Raw genomic sequence first — 27,063 nt, forward strand, 5'->3', positions numbered from 1 at the left:
ATTGTGTACATGATCCAATGATACAGTGCACACATATGTACACCCTGCTATGTTTTCCATTTTCCATAGTATGTACCCTATCATGCCAGCTCTTTAATGCAGTGTGTACATGATCCAATGATACAGTGCACACATATGTACACCCTGCTATGTTTTCCATTTTCCATAGTATGTACCCTATCATGCCAGCTCTTTAATGCAGTGTGTACATGATCCAATGATACAGTGCACACATATGTACACCCTGCTATGTTTTCCATTTTCCATAGTATGTACCCTATCATGCCAGCTCTTTAATGCAGTGTGTACATGATCCAATGATACAGTGCACACATATGTACACCCTGCCCCCAGAGCAAGGCCATTTTAAGGGATTTGGGGCCTGGGGCAAAGATACATTTGTTCCTTCCCTTGAACCAAAGAATCACAATCCAAAGCATGATTTGCTCCCTTGAAGTCCCGACCCCCTCTATCCACGCAGGATGGGATCAGGGTGAATGTGCATTGCTCGGTGGGGCAATGCTTTCGTTACCAAGTCTCTGATGTTTTCCTGCTGACCTAAATCTTGATGCATCTACATCTACTGTCTTTTTTCAAATTTGAGGTTCTTTTCTTTATTGCCACCCTGCTGCACATGCTGAATTGATACATATTTTTATGTTGCTGATTTTGCGATCCATCTTTTCAGGGCATGATCAACCTTGTTCTCGAATGCATCGACCGCCTCCACGTATACAGCAGTGCGGCACACTTTGCAGATGTAGCCGGGAAGGAGGCAGGAGAAGCTTGGAAATCCACTCTGAACTCCCTCTACGAGTTGCTAGGTAAGCCATGCTGGCCCCTATCTCTCTATTCTGGGGCTGGGGGGACACCAAAGGGCGGGTTTTAAAGGTCTGAGTAGTCCACTTCATAACAGCCTAAGTCTCACAGTTAAGAATCTTACAGAGAACACTTTAGCTTTCGAGTGCTAAAAGAACATTGGGTCTCAGACCAAGTTTGCCGGAGCAGGTAAGTGGCAGCATTAAGTTACTTCTTATACAACAGGGAAACTGCAGGGTTTTCCACACATCGGGTCGTCCCGGTCTGGTTCGACCATGCATATACACCAAAGACTCATATGTCACGTTATACAGGGAAAACATAATAGACAAATCTTGATTCATTAATTACATAAAAATCAAATTCGTAACATCAGACGTTTTTTCTTATTTTAATAGCACGTGGAGTACAATTCATTCAAAATTAGGCAATCACATCTACAGCATACGCTTAAGGAACAATATACAGTATTTCCCTAGCATGATATTTAAAACGACATACAGAACACATTATTTATATTAAGTGAATCCAATTCTGGGTTGAAAACGACCGGGCACAGTGCAACATAGCAATGAACCCATTCCTGGGTACTCCCATTAAAGTGACTCAGTGCAAACAGCCAATCTAAAGTGGCATAATGCAATTAACATATGGAATTAACGTATGCAAAATCCCACATAGTGCAATAATCATATATTAACATATGAAAAAGCCCAACATGTTTCGTTCCATCAAAGCCTACATAGTGCTGGAACTTCTTCAGGGACAAAACTGAGAGGTCAATAACTTCCTATGCAAGGCCTAATGTATACCACTTAATTTAAATGATTCTGCGTATTGAGCACTTGTAGTGCCATGTTCTTCTATACAGTCTTCAATTGATTCTAGGCTGCTCCACCCTGTAGCCTTCTCTTGTGGGATAATCCTGCTTCATTTTCCATACATGGTACTTTATCTGGATGTTTTGTCTCGGCCAAGCTCAATATGTTGATACACCTCTCTTGAACTGGATTAGAGGACATTTACCACTTCATCCTGTCTCTGTCATGTGGACCTAAATATCCACGGCACGCCATCCTCTCAAATGTTAGGTCAGCTCTCATGGTATTCACTTAGCATTACTTCCATCTATATGGAATATTTTCTGAATATATTCTGATAACTTGGATTACAAGAGGCAACTGGCATTGACTTGGATAAACCTTGGAAATGGCCAGGCTAAACATTTATGAACTTTGAAAATCACATTTTTCACCTGGCAAACCTTATTAAACAGTGTTGCCAATTCATCCTCTCTCTTGTCCTGGGCCCTTCCCATGTAAATATTTGGATTCATGAAACATACCCTCACCTGTGCATACAAAGCAAGTGTTTGGCGGGGTGATGTGTGATCACAATATACTATTTTTGTCAGCAATCTAACTGACATACCATATACAAGTCAGAACATTAAGGAGGAAAGCATCAGTGTGACCAAATGACCCGGGGGTTTGAGGTATCTCAATGAAAGAAATGGGTTGCATTAGGTTAAATATGGTTTTAAATGTGTAGATGAATTGATAATCCCGTGCCCATGTGTCATATATTAAGTATATTCTCTCAAATATATGATTGTATTTTTGTTTTATCTGTGTCTTGGCATGAAAATTATCCCTGTTTACTAAATGCCTGAATGACTTCACGTAACAACAAACATGTTTAATTCACTTTACACACAGACTGGTTTTTAATTTTGGATTTCCGAATGTTCCTATCCCAAAACCCATCTCAAAATTGTTTTCCCGAAATGGTAGCCATCATGTATCTATATTTTCTTCCCAAAATAGGTCATGGTGGATAATGACTGGAATGGGGTTAGTATGACCAGTTGATTATGCATAGTAGGGTGCATGGACTCATGTATGTTGTAGGGCATCACCATCACAGTAACTTGTATCTCTTCAGGGATCCAATGAATGCCTGTGCCATCACCTTATTTGACACTTTGTCTACAGATCCCAGGGGATCGAGGCATGCAGCAAGTGCCATCCTCTACAGGCTAATAGGACATATTGCAGAGATGGTTATTACTCTGGTGTTGTTTGACAAAAATGCCGGAAACCTCCCCAGAAAACTATAGAGTTGACTCTGGATTTGTTTGGATAGTGTTATGCAGTTCTATCTGGGGAGGGCAAAGTTATGAGAGTGAGTCTTAAGAGTCTTGCATTTCCAATTTTTATTGTCATATACAGCAAAAAGACAAATAGATTTAAGACAAATTGACTAGAGAAGCTGCTTGGTCTGCTATACATCCATCGAGCAGTATTTTGAAAATAATCGCCAAATTTGCGATAATCAAGTTATTGCTATCTGAGTACTCCGGGGAAAATATGCAGACCTAAATTATAAGAATCCAGAAATGTGATTGGCTAAAGCCAGGCTGTAAAATGTGTGCCTGGCCACCATATTTCATTCTGAGTCCCTGTTTTGCTGCTTCCTCTGGCATATTGTGGCCCTGAGGAGGGCAACGCCATGCCCAAGATTTAGAATAAGCCCTTTTGAAGGGCCACACATGGTTAAATCTGGCTCTTAAAAGGCTTGAAGGTGGGTCTGTGGACCAGAGGGACCAATGATATGGGATTTTTGGATCCCCTGAGAAATGTGAAGTGACAATGAGCCACACAAAGGCAATTTGTGTAGGCCTACAGCATTTCACCTCATGGAAGGAATTGTATGAAACATTCCAGAACATGTGTAAGCCTACTTTAAATATTTTGTGTGGTTTTGCACAGGGGGAGGTTATTGGGAATCTTTCCCAAAAAAAGTATTATTTGGAGTCCCCCCTTAGAAAGAACTTCATGAAAGTTTCAGAACAAAATACTAAGCCTCTCTGATCTTTGTTGAACAGAATATTTTCTGATAGTTTCCGGTCATGTTGGGAAAAGTTATATCGTTGCTCAAAATAATACCTTCACATTCAATTTCCAACAAGGACTTTTGCCATTCCCACTGGGTACATTGGGGCATTTTGAGGAGGCCACTGAATAGCCAAAGGATATTTTCTGATGGGAACAGTGGTTAATGACCATGCCCCAGGTGCATTCAGGACAATGTTTTTCTTTAAGGTGGTGGGTTGTGACTAAAAACCATTACCAAGCAAATTGTCCACTTGGCATAGCCAAAAGCCATAACCAGTGGTTATGTTATTTGTGTGTGACAATGTCACATGCAGGATAATGGTTTCCTGATGTTCGAGGAGGGCAGAGTAAGTATCCCAGTCCAGAATCCCAAAGAAGGGTTCCAGCACTGAAATGGACAAGGAAAAATCCCAAAACAAAATCCAAAGTTCGATCTGAGGTCATGGACATCAGAGTTGAGGGAGATCCAGAAACTCCAAAATCAAAGTAAAGTCCAAAAAGCAAGGAGTGCAAACAGGAGTGAAGGCCAGAAGTCAAGTAAATCCAATGTTCAAATACCACTTGCGTGTATCGAGACAGCTGAGAAGTGTGGTGGCATTCCCACGTATGCATTATATTCATAGCCATGTTGGTATTGGAACGGAACGTGATGATGTTAATGACAATGCTGACGGAGGTGCGCTGCTGAGGCAGATCTAATGCAGACTGTGCAGTGACAAAATGGGTGCCAGGGTAAACTCCACACACAGCGTCATAGTTGTACTTTCTTTCAGTGTGGAACCCCAATGCCTTACACCTGGTCACATATTCGCCTTGGGCAATGTCTGACAGAGCTACCCCTCTGAAGGCTTTGATAAGACTTTTAGCTCTGCCTCCTTTTCAGTCTCTTTTTTGGGACTACAGCCATTTTTCCAGGCTGATCATTTTTCTTGTAGTTTGCTTCAGGTGCTGGTGGGTTTTGTTCCCAACTGGATCTTGGGAGTATTTCTGTGCATTCCCTTCTCACTCTTAGTTTATTTACTGTTGCTCCACCATGTCACTGCGGTGCGTCTGGGGTTTGAGGGTGGGATGGTCGGTGTTCCATCTGTTTTTGGCAGGAAAAATCTCAGTCCATTCCCTCCCCTGTCTCGATTATAGTCTTCTGGTTCCAGTCTGGGGTTTCTTGGTTTTGCCCAGGTGCATTCTAGGGGTTGCGGTTCTGAAAAAGACAAAGAAGAACTCTGGCCGGAAGAGAGGTTAACAGGCATTGCGGAAGAGACCGTGGTACCAATGGTCACATGCAATGCATACTGCAGGGGAGCATGGACTGGGGCCCCCAACTCCTCCACTCCACCTCTGGGGTAGGATCAGCTCTGGTATGCATCTTGGTAGGCTTTTTACCCCAGGTCAGGAGGGGTCCCTGTTCCCATGACCCTAGTCCTGTCAAAGTATTCTACTGATTTTCTTTATCAATCCCATTGTGTAAAACCCAATTAAAAAGGTTTCTGTGCTTGATGCCCACATTTTCCGGATGGGGATACTCTGCTGGTTTTCTTGTTAATTTCTGCACAGCTTCATGGAAATAAACTTGACTCTACCTATGCTTCCTAGGATCCTCATTGGATTTTGTGTGTGCAGTCCAACAGGGGCGAGGGAGGAAAAAGTGTAGGGAATAGGCATACTCAATTAAAATGCAAAATGATACAATTCAAACAAACATGGATGACTTTGGAAATTGTTTATTTTGAAGAGTCTCACACTGGACAGGTTCGCAATTTAAAGTTGACCTATAAACACTGAATATTGAGGGAACATGTGCATTTTACCATGGTGATACCCCTACCTCCATATTCATTCGAATATCTCAACTGTCCAATTTGTGAGTGCTTTCAGAGGAGGCCTTTTGCAAACCTTCCATAGTTCCAAGGGCAATTGCTCAGTTTGCTAACAAGAACACCTCAGGGAAACCAGGCAGGCATCAACTGCTTTTGATGCTAGGAAGAAACACCATTTGAGACGTTTGTCATTTAGTGGCTTTGTCCTTAGACAGCTCAATTTCAAAGAATGTGTCCTCTTCAACACATTGACTGTGAGGTGCCCAGCCTTGGACATTGCACATTTTTTGTATTGACTCTGCACCACTCTTTGCCTCAAGACTCCTCATGTCTGCTAAAGGAATTAGCCAAGAGCAGCCATGATACCCTGCCTCACCACCCATCAGTAACTGCTCCTGATCAGGGCAAATTCTTTATATCCAAAATCTGAACTGAAAGCTTCCTAATGAGCCTAGCTGGGACTGGCACTATATCCTTAGACACACACACTGTGGCAGCTTCTGCGTCCAATGTTTCGGCAACCATTTGACAAGGGACCGCTGCATCAGACCCAATGACATTTCATTAAGACAATGGGTGATCTTGACGGTAACATTTACTACATTTGAAGAAGGTTTCACCGTGCAGACAGCCGTAATCGAAGATGCCATATCATGATTGGGTACGACAAGCACCCTACCCCTGTATGAGAGTCCTTTTATCTGCAAAAGACTAATTATGAACCTAACTTTGTTCAGTGGTTCAACTCTTCCCTGCAGTCTGTGCACATCTCTTCTTAGACATGTTTCTTGAAAATCTTTTCAAACACCAGATAGGCACTGTTCTATCACTGCAAAATAAAACCTTTGAACCAAAGCATTGCATTCCTTTTGGATAAGCATGTTTATTTTCATACTGCTGTATATTTGGACATGTTTGCCTTCTTAATATCCTAGTTATTTGTGGTTAATACATGGCTACTCTATCTGAAACTTTTTTATGCTCACATATAATTATGTGTCTCCGAAGTGATTTGAATTCTATCTGTCATTGCCTGAGTGCCTCAGCACCTCTTCCGGGTTCAGGCATTGAGCCTGGCCGAGCTGCAACCATGCCAGCCAGAGGGGACCATAGAGAGCGTTCAGCTCCCCTCAGACCATGAACAGATGATTCTGCTATTGCGGAAACGTGCACGCCCTTCAGACGCTTACATCCTGTTTCCCATTTCTCTCTGTCTCGCGACTTCCTCCCATCCTACATCTCTGCAGATACAACGCCCGAAGAGAGCGAATATTGGGAAATGTTAGAGACTCTGAATTATTATTATAATTATTTTTCTTTTCTTTTATAAGGCGCTTGATACCAGAGATTGGTTTCTAAGCACGGGATCGGGATTCGAACCTGTGTTGAGCTACGTTCTCTTGCTTCCAGACAAACGAAAGGAGCGCAGTGTAAGCACCACCTTCACAATTACCAATAAAACGGACACCTTTTAGGAGGATTTTTTCAGCAGAGAGTGAAATTGAAGATTCTGATGTTGATAACGTCATCCTAATTTACACAGGAGCTGAATGTTTCTCTTTGCTAGTATATTCTCTCAATTACCGCGTGGACACATTGCCCTGTGGCTATTAATGTAGCTGCATCTGCAGTTTCCGGTAGAAGGCCTTGGCAGGATTGTTCTTCCGGTTGCCCAACGGTAGGTGAGCACTGTGCATATTTCACCATTGATAAAAAGGCACCCTGGATCACTATTTTTGGAATGAACAGTTGCAGAGCCGGTGAGTAAATCCCACACAAAGACCATCCAGAGAGATACTATGCTGATGGTATGCTGCCAGAATGATATTGTGAAAAGCACACTAGAGAATGATAATGGAACGACACCGGAAGCGGTTTCATTTTTGGTTTTGGCGCATAGGTGGCATAAGCCTGGAGTACCCCGGGCGGGGGCACAATACGCCACAATACACCACACACAATGCCCAGGCGCTCTGATACTACAATGGTGATGATTTGGCGCAGTATAAAAGCAGTGCAACATAACAGATACCGGGATTCAGGTACTGGGGCCCCTACCAGGATAGTCTGGGCAGTTTAGCAGCTAAACAGCACTGGCAATGCACCAAATTTAGAAAAATGATCTCCCCATGCACCAGCGATGGTTTGGGTCAGTGCAGGTCCTAACATTGTACACAGATGTTCTGGGGGAAACATCAGAGCATTACGTAAACAAGCGATGCTTCCCTCTTCAAAATAATAGGGCTCTTTAGTGTAGAATTGGATTTTATGTTGAAATCACCTGCGATGAAAAAGGGAACAGACCTGAACACAAATCATCATGGGATATGAGAGGAAGTTAAGGAGCAAAGAACAATGCTGTCTGCTCTTCAGAAATGTGATGTATTGCATAGGGAATGCCACAGTCACAATCCCGTGTATCATGCGCCTTATCCAGCACACCTTAGTGATAATGCAGGAGGCATGCTCCATCCTATCATGGTTTTACCAAAGCACATTAGTGGAATTTTCAATGCAGGGCCCCAAATCTCAAGAAGATTACTAGGGGTAAATAAAAGGAATGTGTACGTTTCTTATCCCCGTTTTATTTGCAAGCATCTGAAAATCTTTCTGTCTGCCTGTTTTGCATTGGTAAATGAAACTTACAACAAGATTGGTAAAAAAATGGCAAGAGATAACACAAAACCGTATAATTAGAGCCGCCAAACCCTCTGTTGTGAAGGCCGGGGGCAGAAACTAAGGGCCTGATTCATGGATTTATTTGCGCCTAAATAGAACTTTAAACCCCAAACTGCGTGCAAAATCTGTTTGTCGATTCATGGAATCGACTGCGCAGCACTTTTCTGTACTTTGCAGGGACTTCGTGCAGGCTCAGAACGTCTCTGCGGGCGGCCAAGTGCCTTGCGCGATACACTCCACAGAGCGTGGACACGGCTTGCGCAGAGGACAAGGAAGGGGCGGAATTCGTAAAATGAGCAAGAACAAGGGAAAATGTGTGCGTTACGAGTCACGGCCAGCAGGCAGTCCATTGGACGCCCCACTATAGGATCTGGCAGGGAAATGGCCATGCAAAGCACTCATTCTATCTGCCACTCAAAGGCAGGCGTACAGACACTTGCACATAGGATTCACTGTGCAAAGGTAAGATCGGGTGTCGGATTTAGGGGTTGCGTGTACGCAGCTGGTGTTCCAGTCTAACTTAGCGGTGCACGTACGCAGTGTAGAGGGGTGCAGGAACAGTTTACGGGGGTTGCACACAGTTTTACCTGAGCTACGATAAATCGTGCGCATGTTGTCGGGGTGCCAGTAACAGTTACGAGGGACCCCGCACAGGGTGCCCGAGATTCAGGCCTGCTTGTGGGGGACCGCGCGCACTGTTTTAAGGGTGCATGTATTCACACCCGAGGAGCACGCAGCGGTTGCTGTTTCTGTTTTGCGTGGGGGCGTGTTGGCGGCGTTTTGACCTCGACTTGTGTATATGGTTACTTTGCGCGAACAATTCCATGAATATGCAGAACCTGCAGATACACCTCTGCACGCAGGCTCGTGCAGATTCGTTCTCGGCACGCAGGCATTGCAGGATCTCTGTGCATTATCCCATGAATCGGGCCCCTAGTGTTGTTGGATGCTGATGTTCATGCCTCTCATCCATTTTGTTCTGTATATCCTCCTGCCCCTGTGAGGAACTCATGGTGACAACAAATAAGACAGACACAAGTGATCACAGTTCAAGGGTGTTTATTGAACAATGAATGCTGTGTGCAGGTTGGAAAAACGGCCATTCTAAACCGAAATCTAAGATGGGAGCATGCGTCGACCATCAAATGAAAATAAGGCAGTCCTAGTGGTGTTGTGTCAAAATAAAAATAGTCTATACTAAGAAACCTATTGCCAAGCCTCGTAACTAATACAAAAAGGGGTGTGGGATGGTTTTCAAGAAAGGAAGAAAAGAAAGAAGTGTTCTCAAAATAAGATGTCAGGATGCGGTAGTCTGATGCTTCCTTCCCCACATTTTGGATACAGAGTAAGATGAGGCTTGGAGCACAGTACGGTCTCAGGTTTCTCCAGCACGAGACAACAGTTCCAATGTCAGCTCTTGGGATACCCTCTAGGGTTATTATAGCACAAGATGATAGTTCAGCTTTTACCCTTTGAGCTTTCAGTTATCAGGGCTGTTGAGGGCCAAGTCTCGTTTCACTTGAAAGTCGCTTGCCTTCGAAGACCACACATGTTCAAACATCAAAACAAAAGTTCCTTTAACACATGAAAGTTCTTTTAACAATGTTCGCTGGATGATGGGTTCACCCCTGGGTCCCCCTCTTCTGGGTGCTGACCCTTTTCAATTGTATTACAAAATATATCACAGTTCCTTTATTAGTCCAATTTGAGTGATAGCTTCACCCCTGGATCTCCCTCGCTCGGGGTTGGACCCCTCTTCTTTTTATCTTCTTGAGTGATGGCTTCACCCCCGGATCTCCCTCAGTTAGGCTCGGGCCCCTATTGCCTTTTCATCTTCTAGGGTGTTGGCTTCACCCCTGGATCTCCCTCGGTCGGGCTCGGATCCGTCTTGCCTTTAACGGGATTCAACTCTCTTGGTTTCTCAATGTTCACTTTCGCTGTGGGATTCACTTCCTTTTTCCTCACACTGCTTGTAGATCAAAGTCTTTCGATTGTACAGGGACTTTGCTTAACCCTGTGCATGACCACTTTGACCTATTTCGCAGGCCCTCCTATGGCCTGCTGGTATTCATAGTTTCTCTCATATTGGGCTCGACCAGAGTCTTTTGAGTTAGCATGCACGTGGTGCCGGTTTCCCTCTGCCTCTGGTCCCCCTTTCACACTTTTTACAGTTCATTCAAAGTTCATCAGCTTTGGGTCAAAAACATGCCACTTTCTCAGCACAGCCCGGTTCTTATCGGTTGTCCCCTAGACTCAGCAGCTGTGATCAACCGCTTGGCTGTTGCCTCTCTGGAGTCAAGGTCGGTACCATGGGCATGTGAACTTCCCTTGCTCCTGCTTATCAGCATAGGTTTGCCCCGTGTACCGTTGACATCTGCTGCAGGACACTTGTGCTATTGTTTGCAGTCTTAGGCAAAAAGGGCAATGCCACTTCTCGATTCCTTCTTTTGAACTGCTGCAAGGTAGCCATCTCATCATGCTGTCATCTCGGTGTGCTGTCTGCCTTACTCGCCTTGCTCTCTGGCTCCACCTTTTATCCCTGTGGGCAAGAGAAAGGGCCATCAGGTGTGTGTGATTCTGATCAATTGCCTGACTTTGCCTGACCCTTGTATTGGGACATGTCAGGTAAACGGCTATGGTGTTAGTCGGTTGTCCTTTGTTGTGCGAAATTGTTAGAGTTAGAAAGGGGGTGGCAGCGGTTTGGAATGTCCTCTGTAAGAAGATGGGGAAAAAGTTTAACAGGAAGGGGATACTGCGTCTCACCCGTCTGTGTTCCACGCCCACTCCCAGAGGACCCCTCATCCAGGTGATCCTCCCTCGCTGGCCACCCCCAGGAACCGGATAGAATAGCGATGGCCGTGTCCTGACCACCTGGATGACAGATCCTCGAGGTTTAGACAGGGAGACACCTTCAGGTTTTTCACGCCCCTCACCCTAGGCACGTACTTTCCTTATTCCAGTTCCTGCCACATCTCAGCGCTGCATAGAAACGTGCTGTCAGTAAACCTGCCTATAGTTTCAGTCTCGTGATCCGAACCATGTTTTATTTTATTGATAAAGAAAATGAGCAACATTTCTATAGGATTGGATACGCCTGCTGGATGGGGATATTCATCACATCTTCTTGGGAAAATGCCCCATTCTTGGAAAAAGCTGATGTTACTTGCATGAATTACATTTATGAATAAACCAGCGCACAACCATGCCATACTAAACACAGGGAGCCGCTCTGTAGGGACGCACATTATGAACTGTGGAGACATGTGTAGGCCATTTCTTTTCACTCAAAGCGTGTGTGCAAGGCTGGAACCACTGTATTTTGGAATGATTTAGCTATTAAATGTGGATTTAAAAATCAACTAAGCAAAGAGTTAATTGAATCACTGTTGTATATTGCATGCCAGCCTGCAATATCTGTTTAAAAACCTGCATTAAGGTCTCCATTACAGTATAGTTGTGACATCACTACTGGACTGTAATAATAAAATGACATTACCACACAAGTCTGTAACAACTTACAGGTGGATCACAACACCTGATGCTACATCCTGCACATAGCAGACTTCCAACTCCCACTGAAGAGCTTAATTATCGCTTTAACTAGCTTTCCAGATCCTTTCTTGTAACAATTCTGTGACATTTTGCAACCATTAAGTGACAAGGACAGGTTGATGGTACTATGTTCACTTTGTGAACTGCTGGAGTATTAGAGCATAGGAGAGTGCAAGTATACCCGCACCACGATCTGACTATTGGTGATGTCTTCTCAAGCATTCAGATTTAACAACTGGAATTTCCCCTGCATCAGCGCAAGCAAGAGACCAGGTATGAAATGGGATATCGGCGCTGCAATGTATTACACAGAATAAAAGACTGTCTACTGTATAAAACAAGTATTAGCAAGGCCAACAGTCTGGGCTTTTTTGCAGGCATGGGAAAGGCACTTGTCAGGGGCAGCTGTAGTGCTATTGACTGTCCATTGGTGGAAGCAGATGCAAAATGGTGCAATACCTGGGCATTCAATAGCAGTGCCTGGAAAATGCAAAATACCTTTACAAAAGCCAAAGCTGTTGGCTTTTCCAATACTTATTTTAACAGGACTTTAGTGAAGGACATGCAGAGTGCTTAGAAATCAAGTGGCTGGAAGCAGACCTAGTAGGACATTTTTATTACAACAGTAGAGGGTTTACAACTCCAATTAGGTAATTGGGGCTCATTACAACACCGGCAGAAGCTGTGCCAGTATGACAGGCACGGCTGCCGCCGGTCACATTTTTTTTTCTAGCGCCCACAAATGGCCAATTACCAGGTGACTACGGCCTGCCGGACCCGGTAATTGCCCATTCACGGCCGCCGGAAAAAAATGGCCATTTCCATTTGAACCCCAAAGTCTCAATGGGAATGGGGAGGTCGGATGCACCGGCACCATTCAGAATGGTGCCGGTGCATCTGACATGCTTTGCTCGCGGGTGTCGGTACGCCCGCAAGGTCAGACCTGGCGGGCGGGAAGGCACCCGCGAGCAGAACTCGTAGTTTTCCGGTCCGGTAACAACGGTGCCGGCAAGCTTACCTGTACTGTTTTTACTGGACCTGCAAACTTATAATGAGGCCCATTAACTCTCAGAAGACTGCTTTGAAAAAACACTGGCAGACACTTTCAGTGCAAAGTTTTATGGTAAGGCTTGATTAAAGCGATTTCAAAGAGTTGTCATGAGGAGGAGTTCTGGGCAGTGAACTGGGTGTGAACGGCCATACGTATTAGCATGGCTTTGGGCAATCAATGGGCGGGCACACAACCAAACAACACTTACAGTCTGTGTGCACCTCCTCAAATGCCATTCCTCCCTATCTGTGCTTAAATGTAATAGTTTCGGTTTATAGGTGTCACCAGCGACACGTAATAGCCCAAACTAAAAAAGGATATTAAATGTCACCCTGGAATTCCGTGACCTTGTATAGGAATTTAGTCTTGTTCCTCTGTTTAGTTACAGAACTTCCAGGTGGCTTGCAATATGCTAATGACGTATTTTAGAGGTACTTTCTCCCATAGGTAATGCAATCGTACTCCGAACACATGATAGCTGCCTCTACTTTCAGTTAAATCTGAGATCTGCCACCTCCTCGAAAACCTTGACCTGGATGTTCACACTCTCACTGAGACCTGGTTCATGGCCACCTCTGTCACAAGTTTGACACTCTCCTCCCTGAGGGCTACAAGATCCTCTCCGAACCCAGGACCAATGTGCCCACAGGTGGAGTGGGGCTGATCTTTCCTGAGTGGCTGCCTCTATCATTCCCACGCAGGTTTACTCCTCCTTTGAATGCCTGGTCTGCAGGCTCTCTATCTCTCCTGGCCTCTCTCTTACTCTGGCCACCATCTACAGGCCACCTGGCCAGGTCACCCTCTTCCTCTCTGAATGGGCTGATCTCTACACTTCTCTCCTTGCCTCTACCTCTAAGCTTCTCTTCCTCTGGGATTTCAACATCTACTTGGACTCCACTGACCACTCTGGGCTTTTCCGCAACCTCTGCAACTCTCTCTCCCTGTCTATTTTACCCTCTGGTCCGACACACTCAGCCGGGCACACCTTGGATGCTCTCATCTCCTCAGACATCCCCTTCTCTAACACTCTCACTACTCCACTCTCCATGTCTGCAGTCTTTCCTTTGGCACTATCACCCAATCTCTATCAGGCCTTTCCTGGGCAAACTCCTTCGTAAACTGTCCATCTCTCAGTTAAACCTCCACACTGAATCTGCTAGTTATCTCCATGAACATCAGTCTGGCTTCAGATCGGCCAGAGGCATAGAAACTGCTCTCTTGAACTCCTGTGAAGATCTGCTCTCAAACCTTGACTCCAACTCTCACTCTGTCCTCATCCTCCTTGACCTCTCCTTTGCCTTTGACATGGTCAATCACGCCATCCTGATCAACCATCTCAGTGTGAACTTTGGCATCACTGGGCAGGCTCTGGCATGGCTGACCTCCTTCCTCTTGGACTGACCCTCTCAGGTCCAACTAGGGTCCTTTCTCTCCACCACCTCTCTTTCCACATGTGGTGTTCCCCAGGGCTCTATCCTCTCACCCTGCCTCTTCAATGTCTATATTGCCCCCTTTGCCCACCTGATCTCTACTTTCTCTTCTAACTTTCAGTGTTATGCAGATGACACACAGCTCTCTTTCAGGCTACCCTCAGCCTCCTCTCCCTCCTCGCTCATTCCTGACTACCTATGCCCTATTCAGGGATGGTGTGCCTCTAATGACCTCTGCTTTAATGCCAGTGAGACAGAGATTCGTCTAATTCAGCCCCCTGCTTCCACTGTCCCTCTTTCCCTCTGGCCACCCTCCTCGGACACCCTCCCCTCATCCACCTGTGAGGAAACAAAAACCTTTGCATCATCTTCGACTCCACTCTCTCCTTCTCCCCACACATCATGGACTTTGCCAAGATGGCCCTCCTCCAGCTGCACCTCCTCAGTGGTATCCTACCTTTGCTCACCTTCCCCTAGAAGCTCACTGTCTCCAGAGCTCTGGTTCTGTCTGGGCTGGACTATTGCAACAGCCTCTTTCCCAATCTTCCCAACTCTACTCTTTGCCCTCTTCAACTAATCCAGAACAGGACTGCAAGACTGATCCTTGGCCTCAAGCTCAGGTACCACATCTCTCCAGCTCTGAAATCTCTTCACTGGCTCCCGGTGGCCTGGAGGATCAAGTTCAAGACCCTCTGTCTTATCCACAAGGCTTTCTGGGGTCATAGTCTGCTCTATAGCCAACACCCTCTTCCTAAACACTGTCCTTCTAGAGGCCTCATCTCAGCTACCTCAAACTCTTTGCAGGTCAGTTGTTTCTCCAAACAGAGAGTTGGGAGAAAATCTCCTCTGCAAAGGCCTCCCTCTAGAATGGCCTCCCTGCCTCTCTTAGACTTGAGCCAGATCACCTGAAGTTCCGGAAGCTGCTCAAGACCTTCTTCTTCTCTTCCTCCTTCTCTCTCCCCAGCTAATCTACCTGTCAGCTCGTTCTGACTTGTGGCATGGTTTCTCTCAGAGTCTCACAGGGTAGCACGCCCCCCCCTGACCAGTCACCCTGCACTGCCTTTTGGCCCACTCTGCACTTCTGTTCTGTGACTGCACCCATGTAGTCCTCTGCCATCCTCACACTTACTCAGAGCCCTGCTGCCCTGACTGCACTTCCCCTCATACCCCCTACCTGCACTTCTCCCCTCACCCTCTGCCAGGGGTGTTGCTAGGTCTGGAAAAGACCCGGGGCTACGTTAATGTCGGAACTGTTGGGACCGGGGGCTAGCTAGCCTTTTGGCTTTTGCTCCTGAGATTCTATCCGGGGCTACAACCAAAAGACCCGGGGCTATAGCCCCCTTAGCCCCCCCCCCTAGCAACGCCACTGCCCTCTGCCCTGCACTTCTCATGGCACTTGCACGATCTTAATGTCACAAGGCCTAGTAAGATCGTTTGTCTTGTCATCCCTCTGTCTCCGCTCCCTTGTGTTGTGGCGCCTAGAAACGCCTGTGTAAAGGTGCGTTATGAATACCAAATCCTATCATATCATATCTCACAGTACATTACTGTCTGCTTTCATGACAGCACCTGAGGGGAGTTCTGGACGTCATGATGAGATGCTCAGTTGCCTGGCCTGCAGTAAAGTGACCTGTCACCACAGCAGTCCTGTGAAATAATGCATCACTGGAACGTATATCTGCGGATGATTTTCTCCTGTGAGCTGCTGCGCATTCAGCGCCTCAGGAGACGGTTTTTATTTTTACAGCGGAATCGTTTTCTTGACCTTTCTGTCTCCGTATCATAAAACACTTCAGCCAGTGGAATGCTTTTCAAGCATGCCCGCGATGGTATTTAATTCTGCACTGGAATTACAGATAGCTGTTGAGGATGTCAATTCCTTCCATACAACTTTCTGTCATGACGCAGCATGCTTTCCCTTCCCGCCACTTACCCCACACGGGCCCTGTTACTATGCAGCCTCTTACTCTCCCTCCAGATAGTCATGTTTTCATCTATTCAGTGGGCTTTCAAACACAGGAGTAGTAAAAACGACGCGCAATCTCGAGGGAGAAGCAGGAGACTCTTCCGCTCTGGCATCCATTCATGGGGCCTTTTCCTCACTGACTTGTTCCATGAATCTTATGACGATGTCTGGAAAAACCTTACAAGGAATATTAGGGTCCCACCAAGCCTTCTTCGCAAGGCTCATCTGGCATTTACCAACATGCGGGATGCTGGTGCTGCCAAGATAACCCCCTTACTTGGATGGGCTTCAGGGGTCCCCTAACATTTGCTAGTGGACTGGTCTTTGCTTTTTCATTGCCCAACTGCCTCAGGGTGTCACCGGTGCTCCCCTCTTTTTCAGGGACTTAACAGCAGCTGCTGGAGATGGGGGCTGTACGGAGTACCTGGATGTTGAACTTGGAGGTGCTCTACTCAGAGAACCAGACCTCTTTTTTTGGCAGTTAAACTCCCTTCCCCACTCCACCAGACTGATGTTTGGAGTGGGAGGTTTACACTGTTAATCGGCAAATTGTGATACATTGACTATGGTTGTCATTTCCACTCTACCTTTATTACTTTTTGATTATTTGTATTTCTTGCTGCTCTTTCTTTAATACTTCTCTTCTCTGCAACAAACCATTTTCTTTCTAGCAAGGTGAGGCTCTTTCGGGGCAATTTGTGTGCTCTAGTTATTGTTATAATGAAGTTGTGCATTTGCGCACAATGTGCAGTAAAAGAAATGTGGCACACTTTTTTGTCCCAGTTGAGTTACAGTGATGCTGGAAGGAAAAATGTTCCAGGATTACGCATACTCTAAGTAAAGGTTGCTGTTGGGAAAATCTAATTGCGTAGTCACAAATGGTTTCTATTGGACGCAGCGCTTAATTTGTGGGGGTAAAGGGGCTTGCCAGGGCACAGCCCGGCACTTATTTCTGAGCCCCGGCACTTATTTCTAATACTAGATTGATTATGTTGTGGTGTTTTGGTAACTTTATTATTTTAACTGTCAATCAGTCATAGTAACTGCTATTGTTATTCATGAACTTGATGACCCAGGTTGGCAGGGCATTGCTTTTTATCAATTTTCACGAATAACAATGCGTTAGAAGGTTACAAGGTTGGGCACCGGTGCTGGCCATGCCCACACACTGCTCCAATCAACCTGCTTGACATTGCTGCAAAATCGCTACTGTAATAACCAGCAAAGTGGGTTGACAACGACAGGACAGTCACCAGCCAGCAGCCGCCTCAACACAGGAGCATTGTCAATGAGAAGTCCAATATCAAAGAGGAGTGCCCTGCATGAGGGCCAAACCAAAGAAGGTGACCTTACTGCATTGACTGACAAGCACGTTCATCAGTTCAGCAATCAGTTTCCTGCATTTGTCCAAACATTTACCACAGAAGGAAAGGTTGTTAAAATGTTCCACTTGCCACTGATAGGATCAGAGCAAAATATTAACAATAATGTGTTTTAAATAACACATTTGAAGACATAGGGCCTCATTATGACATCGGCGGTAGCCGTGCCTGTAATACAGGCACAGCTGCTGCCGGTGTCATTTTTTTTCCGGCGCCCACAAATGGGCAATTACCGGGTCATTACAGCCCAGCCGGACCCGGTAATTGCCCATTTGCAGGCGTCGGAAAAAAAAATGCTCCCAATTCCCATTTGGCCCCATAGGACTGAATGGGAATGGGGAGGTTGGATGCACCGGCACCGTTTATAACAGCGCCGGTGCATCCGACATGCTGTGCTCACGGGTGCCGCTCTACCCGCCAGGTCCGACCTGGTGGGCAGAAAGGCACCAGCGAGCACAACTCATAGTTTGCCGGTCCTGGAACTACGGTGTCGGCAAGCTTACTGGTACCGTAGTTCCCGTAGTTCCCGGTACCGGCAAACTTATAATGAGGCCCATTATATGTTATGCCGATTGGTATCTGTAAATCACATCAAGCATCCATCTCTCTCAATGAACCGGTGGTATTTGCAGCCTGAACACCAATTATGATGGTACTGTATGGCCCAGGCATAGGTGCTGTCAGTGGGCTGGGAGCTGTACGCCCCGATGTTTCAGTGACGTGTAAAAAAATATCTGGACCCTGGCAGTTATTTTGCTGCAACTTAAGCACTAATTGGACCCAGTTTCTGTTTGTTGGTTTTTGGTAGCCTTCCCAGATTTGGGTTCTAGCTGATAAAACCCGGAAAATCCCCAATGAAATAAAATGTTTGCTTTTCAGTGGGAATCAGAAAACACAATTTTCATCGCCACCGGCTGTATTTTCTGTGTGCTTTCCCTTTTTGCAATTGTTACCAGAAGAGGCCTGATGATGCAGCAGTGATAAAAAGGAGCCATGCTTGATTTGGTGCAATGAACACAACGATGTGAAAGTGTGTCAGGCTCATGGATCAGCTCATCTGTAGTAAAGGCTCTTCTGATGTTTTTCCCTTTCATTGTCTCAGACGCCATGCTTTTACCGTAGTAGAAATTCACGTGCACTTTTCCCAATCAACCATCGCGAACTTCTCACTCACTACGACCCAGGCAGGGCCTCATTCCTCTGAAGCAGGCGTGCTACTTTGCGCAGCTTTTCTCAACACCACGCAGCCCCATGCTACATTCAAAATGGCGAACAGAACAGAGATCAGCTTTTCTTTAAACTTCCAGTCAAGTCGATCCGTCCGTGAGCTTTCTAAAGTTATTGAAGTGAATGCAAGCAAATTGGGAGCCAATTAGGATTGTGAAGCTTGTGCCAAATGCAAAGTTATACTTTTACCAAGAGCAGGATGGCATGCATGCATTCATAAAAGCAAACCTTTTAAAGACTGGACAAACACAGCTTTCTGGGATTTTTGCTTTGGGGTAAACACAAACACTTACTTCTCATTGTTTTTGAAAGTACTGGAAGAACACCACTAAAACATTTAAATAAATAAACTCAGGAAATCCTAGTTTTTGTGCATTTAATGAACTGCCAATGAGAACATTTGAATCAATTGCAGGTGCATTTTGGAACTGGCCACTGTTTTTTATTGGCGCTTACTAGTCTCTGCTGATATTTTTTTTCATACTGGTAGAGTATCCTTCTTAGCCCAATGGACATGCTTAGGGGCTGATTCATGGAATATTTTGCACGGCGCAAAGTACTTTTCACTGGTGCAAATTGACTTTGCATTGACAACAAATACCCTGATTCATGGAACAGTGCAAAGTGTATTTTTGCCGTGCAAAGTCAGGGTAAAGTCATTTTGAACTACAAAAATGACTGTGCAGTGACTTTGCACTGCAAAAATACACTTTGCACAGTTCCATGAATCAGGGTTTGTGTTGGCAATGCAAAGCCACTTTTAAGCAGTGCAAAGTCACTTTGAACCGGGCAAATATTCCATGAATGGGGCCCTATGTATAGGGACCCGTCTGCAACTGGAGCCATTAGAAACCATTTGTAGCTGGTGAGCTGGAATTTCCACCTGGACAAATATATGGGACCTGATCGATGCAGATCAAATTTTCGCCAGACAAATCTTGCAGACTTGTATCCATTGTAATCTAGAACTGTACACGGTTACCACAGGGCTGAAGCATTTGCTATTAAAAGTATTTGATTAAGAGCAGTTTGCGAAGAAGAAAACTACACATAGAAAGGTAATACTTTAGACTTAGTAATAGCAAAATGATACATAGTATGTGTTACTGCAGAACAAAGGGCAGGAGAAGTCTAAAAAAAGACCTTTTAGATCTGTAAAAGATTGCCCTGTTAATATTCTTCAGGAAAATGTGGCTGTCGCAGGAAGCGGTATGTCTTATTTATTACCAGTGGAAGAGCTTCATAAAACCTTTGATGATACTCTTAATGATGTTGCCTATTCCTTTAAGGAGTCCTTAAAAAAAAACCTTTGCTCCTTGGCCTTCAAAAGCATTGAAAGATAGTACAAATATTATTAGGACATTAGAAAACCTTCGGAGGATTCTGAATATAAACGAAGTTTGGGAACAATTTACTTTGGCCAAGAAAGTTAGAAAACATAAATGAAGCAGGTAAAAAATGAAAAATGATCTCAATGGCAGATCTCTATTAGGTCAATTTTATAACTGCATTATTCCAATACTTATTCAGGCGGTTGAACATTCTGTTTCTAAATCGAATAAACTGAACAAATATTTTGTCAGCAATATTGTGCAACTTCAGAGAAACAGGAGAATCAAAACACCTGCGACTTTACTGCATCCTCTGTTCCTCCTAGCATTGCCCAGCAATGGCCTTTTTTGGGCCAATTCATACTCAAGGCTTGTATGCTATACAATCCCTAAATCCTACCCCTTTTGTTGATTACGTTGTTCCATCTGATGTCGTGAACGGTGTAGTAGGTGAAGCTTCGGCCCCTATTCTGTTGAGGGCTTATTTCCATCTGCTTTAGAGAAACGGTTGTATTTTCTCTCTTCTAAAAAGAATTGAAGCTGGATGCATCGGTCTGGAAAAGGTTAAACTGGTCACTCATCTGCTTTTCTTATTCAAGACAATTTAGAAAGCAGTAGCTATTTAGTTACAAGATGTCACAACCGCTGGTTTCTGGCGGTTATGGAAGAGGTGGAAACATGGCGGTCGTCAGACCGTGCCGCCACGTTGTGCTCACTAGCGCGGTTTACGTTCTAGTCCTTTCCAACATGGCCGCCGCTGTGTGTACTTCTCTGTTCACGCTCGGCGGTTCGGCGCGTTGCAACTTCTGAATTCTTCTTCGTTGCGAGCGCTCCACAGTACTCTCGCTTAGCGGAGTTCCGCTCCTGTCCTATATTCCTCCTGTTGTCCCCTCTCTCTCTTACCGGTGCTCCTTCTTGTAATCAGGCACGGTTGCTCTCCTCCCTTTTTTCCTCTTGCCTTACTTGTTTTAGTTTCTATCTCTGGCCTCCCCCCTGCTCTACACTTATTGCCACACCCTACCGTCAGTTTTGCCGGTCTCCCGTATTCCAGCTGGCTTTGGATCTTCCTCTCGTTCCGCACCATCGGATACCTACACTCCAAAGGGGTTTTTGTGCCGTTAGGCTTTTCCCCTTGCCGCACTTGTCTGTCGCGGGGGGGGGAGTCCCCGCGAATTCATTCCCAAAGGGTCGCGGTGGCTTCCTCCCGAGGCAGACCCTATCTACACAAGGAGAGGAGGACTTTTACTCGTCGACCTCGTGGAAGGAAGTTGGACTTCTCGTCTTCATCAGGTGAGGAGGAAGGGGAATTGAAAGACTCTCAGGGTTTGAGTGGGGTGGACCACATCACGGACAACCCTGCTGATACGCCCACAGCGTCAGACATTGTTGATAGCTTGCAACGCCAAGATACAGACATGGCAACTCCCCAGCAACTTCAAGAATTGGTCGCGGCGGTACAAAACTTAAACCTGGAAGTTCAAGCACTTCAAACGGCAAATACCGCTCTCCAACAGAGAGTCACCGCCAGAGAACAGCAAGTCACAGATTTACCGCCTTTGCCTCTAGTGTCGGGTAAATTTGACGGATCGGAGAAAAAAGTCAAAGAATTCTTGGAGGCTTGTAATATCCATTTCACATTCAGACAGAACACCTTTTCCTCTGATCATGCCAAAGTGGGGTTTATGATCACTCACATGACTGGAAATGCCCTAGCTTGGGCTACCCCTCTGGTGTCCCGGTCCGACCCAGTATTACAGGACTATGTAGCATTCAAAGATCTTCTCAAGCAGGCATTTCTTCGCACTGAAAGCGCCCACCAGGCTAGTGAAGACCTGCTGGATGTACGTCAGGGTGGTTCTGACCTACTCACTTAAATAGCCTCCTTCAAAAGACTAGCTGCTGAAGCCGGCTGGCAAGAAGAGGCTCAATATACCATCTTCAGGAGAGGTTTGCGCGAAGAGCTAAAGGACGAGCTCGCTAGAATCCCTCGCCCTGATTCTTTCTCCGATCTCATAAAAGCAGTGGTACGAATAGATTTTCGGTTGTCTGAAAGGAGAAATGAAAAGAGAAAGACCCGTAACGTCAGTTCCTACCCCGAGACTCACCCATCGACCTCCTCACCTGCCGCTCGTCCATCCACCCGGGAAGAACCTATGCAGATAGGAACAACCAGATCGCCCTTGACAGCTGAAGAGAAGAAGAGGAGAAGAGAAGGCAGCCTGTGTCTATACTGTGGCTCCTCCACTCACCTCTTGAGAGACTGCCCAGATGTACCTCCCAGACGTTCGGGAAACGAACGCCCTCGGTAGTTGGTAGGACGGACTACCGAGGGGCTTTTCTCAGTTCCTATGTAACACTTTCAGTTACTTCTGCTCAACCCTCGGAGGACCAACGTCTTTTGGTGATATCCGTCCAGCTTCAGTTCAGAGGAAAGGAAATAGAGACTCTGGCCCTGCTGGATTGTGGAGCAGCCGGCAACTTCCTGGACACCCTATGGGCCGACAAGATAGGCCTTCGTAGGATAGCCAAGAAGGAAGACCAGAAGGTAGAGGGTGTAGATGGTACCCCTCTGTGCTCCGGCCTCATTACCCATACCACAGAGGAAGTACGAGTATCCATTCAACAACACACTGAAGTACTGAACTTCGACATAATCCGAGCAGCTCATTTCCCAGTCATTTTGGGGATTGGATGGCTCCGACGACACAACCCTACCATCGATTGGTCGGCAAATCTCCTAAGTTTTCATTCGGCCTTCTGCAAGGAGAAGTGTCTTCCAGGACCCTTGTTCGAAAGCGTCAAGATGGGGTGTGCCCCTGAGAGGAGCACGATCCACTGTATCCCAAACAGTTTCCAGGAGTACGCCACAGTGTTCCAAGACCAACAACCTATGGAACTTCCTCCTCACAGACCGGAGGACTGTAGGATAGACTTAGTCCCTCAGGCTCTGGTTCCGTTTTGTAGGATGTATCCCCTTTCATTGTCGGAAAAAGAAGTCCTTAGACGTTACTTAGATGACAACTTAGCCAATGGGCTTATCCGACCTTTCATGCCTCTCAATTACGTCCCTTCGAATCAGGGAACAGGAAACAGAATACCCCCAGTCTCCCTACTTTGTCTGCTCCCATCTCTGAAGAATACGAGGTCTCCCATATCCGGGATTCACGTTATCGCAGAGGTCGCCTTGAATATCTTATTCATTGGAAGGGGTACCCTTCCTCGGAAGATACCTGGGAACCTAGGATCCATGTACATGCTCCCTTCTTGTTACGTCAGTTTCACAGATTACATCCCGGCAAGCCGGGGGGAACCCGACTTCGAGGGGGGCATACTGTCACAACCGCTGGTTTCTGGCGGTTATGGAAGAGGTGGAAACATGGCGGTCGTCAGACCGTGCCGCCACGTTGTGCTCACTAGCGCGGTTTACGTTCTAGTCCTTTCCAACATGGCCGCCGCTGTGTGTACTTCTCTGTTCACGCTCGGCGGTTCGGCGCGTTGCAACTTCTGAATTCTTCTTCGTTGCGAGCGCTCCACAGTACTCTCGCTTAGCGGAGTTCCGCTCCTGTCCTATATTCCTCCTGTTGTCCCCTCTCTCTCTTACCGGTGCTCCTTCTTGTAATCGGGCACGGTTGCTCTCCTCCCTTTTTTCCTCTTGCCTTACTTGTTTTAGTTTCTATCTCTGGCCTCCCCCCTGCTCTACACTTATTGCCACACCCTACCGTCAGTTTTGCCGGTCTCCCGTATTCCAGCTGGCTTTGGATCTTCCTCTCGTTCCGCACCATCGGATACCTACACTCCAAAGGGGTTTTTGTGCCGTTAGGCTTTTCCCCTTGCCGCACTTGTCTGTCGCGGGGGGGGGGGAGTCCCCGCGAATTCATTCCCAAAGGGTCGCGGTGGCTTCCTCCCGAGGCAGACCCTATCTACACAAGGAGAGGAGGACTTTTACTCGTCGACCTCGTGGAAGGAAGTTGGACTTCTCGTCTTCATCAGGTGAGGAGGAAGGGGAATTGAAAGACTCTCAGGGTTTGAGTGGGGTGGACCACATCACGGACAACCCTGCTGATACGCCCACAGCGTCAGACATTGTTGATACAAGAACATCTAGACCATGCTAATTTACTCCACGCCTGTCAATCAGGTGTGTGTCCTCGATGCAGCACTCAGATTTGGGTGATAATGGAGCCTGCTTGCTTTTGACGCGTGACGTCTTAGCGCGCGACATGTAGATCATGAGGCACTATTTTCCATCTTGTCATGGAGCATATAGATTGGGGTTGAGGTGCTTGAGTGGTTTACATCTTTTTTGTCTGGTCAAAGTCCAAACTTTTACATTCAATCCTCAAGATCCTCCTTCTTCCCTGGGCCTCAGGGGACAGTATTGTCCCCCATTATATTTAATAGGTATATGGAGCTAATAGGAGGTCTATTCGTGCAGTGGGGGGGTTTCATCTATCAATTTGCTGATGACACAATATTTTATTTGAAAGCGTCATCTCCTGCGGACATCTGTGACCTGCAGGAATATCTCACATGCATCAAGGACTGGATGGCTTCTATTTTTCTAAACCTTAACCCACGAGGAGATTGAGCCTCCCCCTCTAGTTTCATCTGGGAAGAAAGAAGAACTTATACAAAACGGATTGCATGTGTTGTCATAAAGTTCCATTGATCCAAGCCAAGTCATTGGACTTTATCTAGCTTCTCAATGACGTTTTTAAAAGTCATATGGAGAAAAAGGCTCAGGCTGCTTATTTCCATCTTCATTTATTGAAGAGAATCACATCTTTTTGGCCACCATATACATTTCTGGCAGTTGTGTGGGCACTGATAAGCCCCCATATTGACGTGGCAATGCTCTATTCATAGGGCTTCCAAAGTCTTTTTTTATTACCTTCTGTCAAGTCTCCTCCATTTTAGTTTAGTTGCAAACGGCCTGCATCATCCATTCTGCCATCCTGTTGGGAGAACCTACATATCTGGTTGAAGAGCTTCCGCTCTCTGGGGGCACGTGCAGATATTTAGTGCTAATATTTTCAGACATGAGATCCCGAATGCCAAAAGGGCTAAGGACTTGCAAAGAAGGCTTCTCCTTTTACTCTCCGATTTTTAGGAACTCAGTACCATTAGCTTCCCGCCTTAGTGCATCCATTTGATCTTTTAGGAAGGAATTAAGTAGTACAAAATGTCATTTGGTTGTGGAGTATGTTATGTAAGACGCGAATAAATGATTCTGGACATTATTTTCTGATTAGCATAAACATGCGTTTAATAATCTTTAAATGATGTTGAAATAATGATCAGGTACTGGTCATATTCTGATAAATATGTAATGTGATTAGACTGCGAATGTTGTATCTCGTTCGGTTCTACCTTGCCCTATGTGTTAGGTTAACCTTATGCAATTGCAAATAACTTAATAAATACATTGGTTGGGTCCACGTATCTCTGCGCTATACTCTTCTGATGTTGCATTGTGCATTCTTGTTTCTAAAATGAATATTTTGCCCAGAAGTCAATGAAATACACGAGGCATGGTTACGTTACTTAATATGAATCTAAACAAACTGCTAAAAAAATGTTGTCTTCTTTCTTCTCAGCTGCCCTCATTAGAGGCAATCGCAAAAACTGTGCACAGTTTTCCGGCTCATTGGATTGGCTGATCAGCAGGTTGGAGAGACTAGAAGCATCATCTGGTAAATTCCCTTTTTAAACATCTCTATACATTTTCTGAATTTCATATAAGTAAAAAAAGAGAAAGCAAAACAAGGATCAGTCCGTTCTGCATTAAAGCCACACACAGAGAACCCTAAAATTCATGACCATGCATTGATCAACCGTGTCATTTGGGGTTTCTTCGCTTCTTTCATTGTGTCATAAATATGTAATTCACAAAGGTTTACTATTTGTAGTGTATCAAACAACAATCTGAGATACTGCAGATAGGGTCCTTGGAAGAATAGCATTTTATTATACCCTGTGCACTTAAGATGGAGATCGAAGCACATGGCCCATTGTAGGAAAGTGAATAACAAAAGAGTGAGCTGGTTACCCCTCCCTTAGGTCTGCGCAATTGTAATGAACCAACATTTACCTACAGTGTGTATTTGTCATTTTGTACACTGTACTGTACCAAAACACATTTGTATTTCAAAATATTTTATTCCAAGTCTGATTATTTTTTTAAAACTCTGATCTATATGTAGTTGGTTTTCTTGATAGTTTGGCCCTTGATGCGTCATTTTTGTAATGGTTTCATAAAATAAAAGGGGGGTCAAATGTGTCACTGTTCCTATCCTCTCCCTTTCCTTGCACTGATTGTTTGTGTGTATTAAAGGAATTGTTTTATCAGTGATGAATTTTGCTATGAATTAATTTTATGACGTCTATTGAAAAAAGTATTTGTGCAATTGATGTATTTTATATCAATGTCAGTTGTTTAATTGTTCTTGGTCAAAAGTTATTTTTATAGCGAAAAGACCAAATAAATAAAATAAAAAAATAAAAATGGTCACATCACACAACAAAAATAAGCTACATAACCAGACTCAAAAGTGACTACACGCAGGTTCCCTTATCACACAATTCATTTTGTTGTGTTGCATGGGCCTGCGGCCTACCTCGTCTCGGGCTTATTACAAAATGGAATCACGCAGAGTGGACATACTAATGCTAAGCTGTAAAGGATTTCAATCAGGCACACACCCGAGTCTCGCCCAGCATGTAGTGCGCAAATGAAACCCTTATTTATTTTTATCTATAAGTTCAATATTTTGAATGATATACCACTCATATCACACCCCCCTCAAAATACCCCCAGGTTACACTGAACCAGGAATCAGGCTAGTTGTAAAGGTAATTATTTATTTATTTGTTTAGAATTTAACATCACAATATATTTTTAATAGGTAACAACAA

At 45.3% G+C, this 27,063-nt stretch overlaps 1 protein-coding gene across 1 annotated transcript in view; it reads left to right on the forward strand.

Annotated features, from left to right (window-relative positions):
* The window catches only part of RYR2 (ryanodine receptor 2), a 3,854,281-nt gene that overhangs the window by 1,324,803 nt on the left and 2,502,415 nt on the right, over window positions 1-27,063 (forward strand). Inside the window, exons 16-17 of the mRNA XM_069607971.1 lie at window positions 689-824; window positions 25,746-25,841. Coding sequence (XP_069464072.1) covers window positions 689-824; window positions 25,746-25,841 — 232 coding nt within the window. The remainder of the gene's footprint in view (window positions 1-688; window positions 825-25,745; window positions 25,842-27,063) is intronic.

The sequence above is a fragment of the Ambystoma mexicanum genome, chromosome 4q, assembly GCF_040938575.1.
Source record: "Ambystoma mexicanum isolate Mex_15411 chromosome 4q, UKY_AmexF1_1, whole genome shotgun sequence".
Classification (NCBI taxonomy): Eukaryota; Metazoa; Chordata; class Amphibia; order Caudata; family Ambystomatidae; genus Ambystoma; species Ambystoma mexicanum.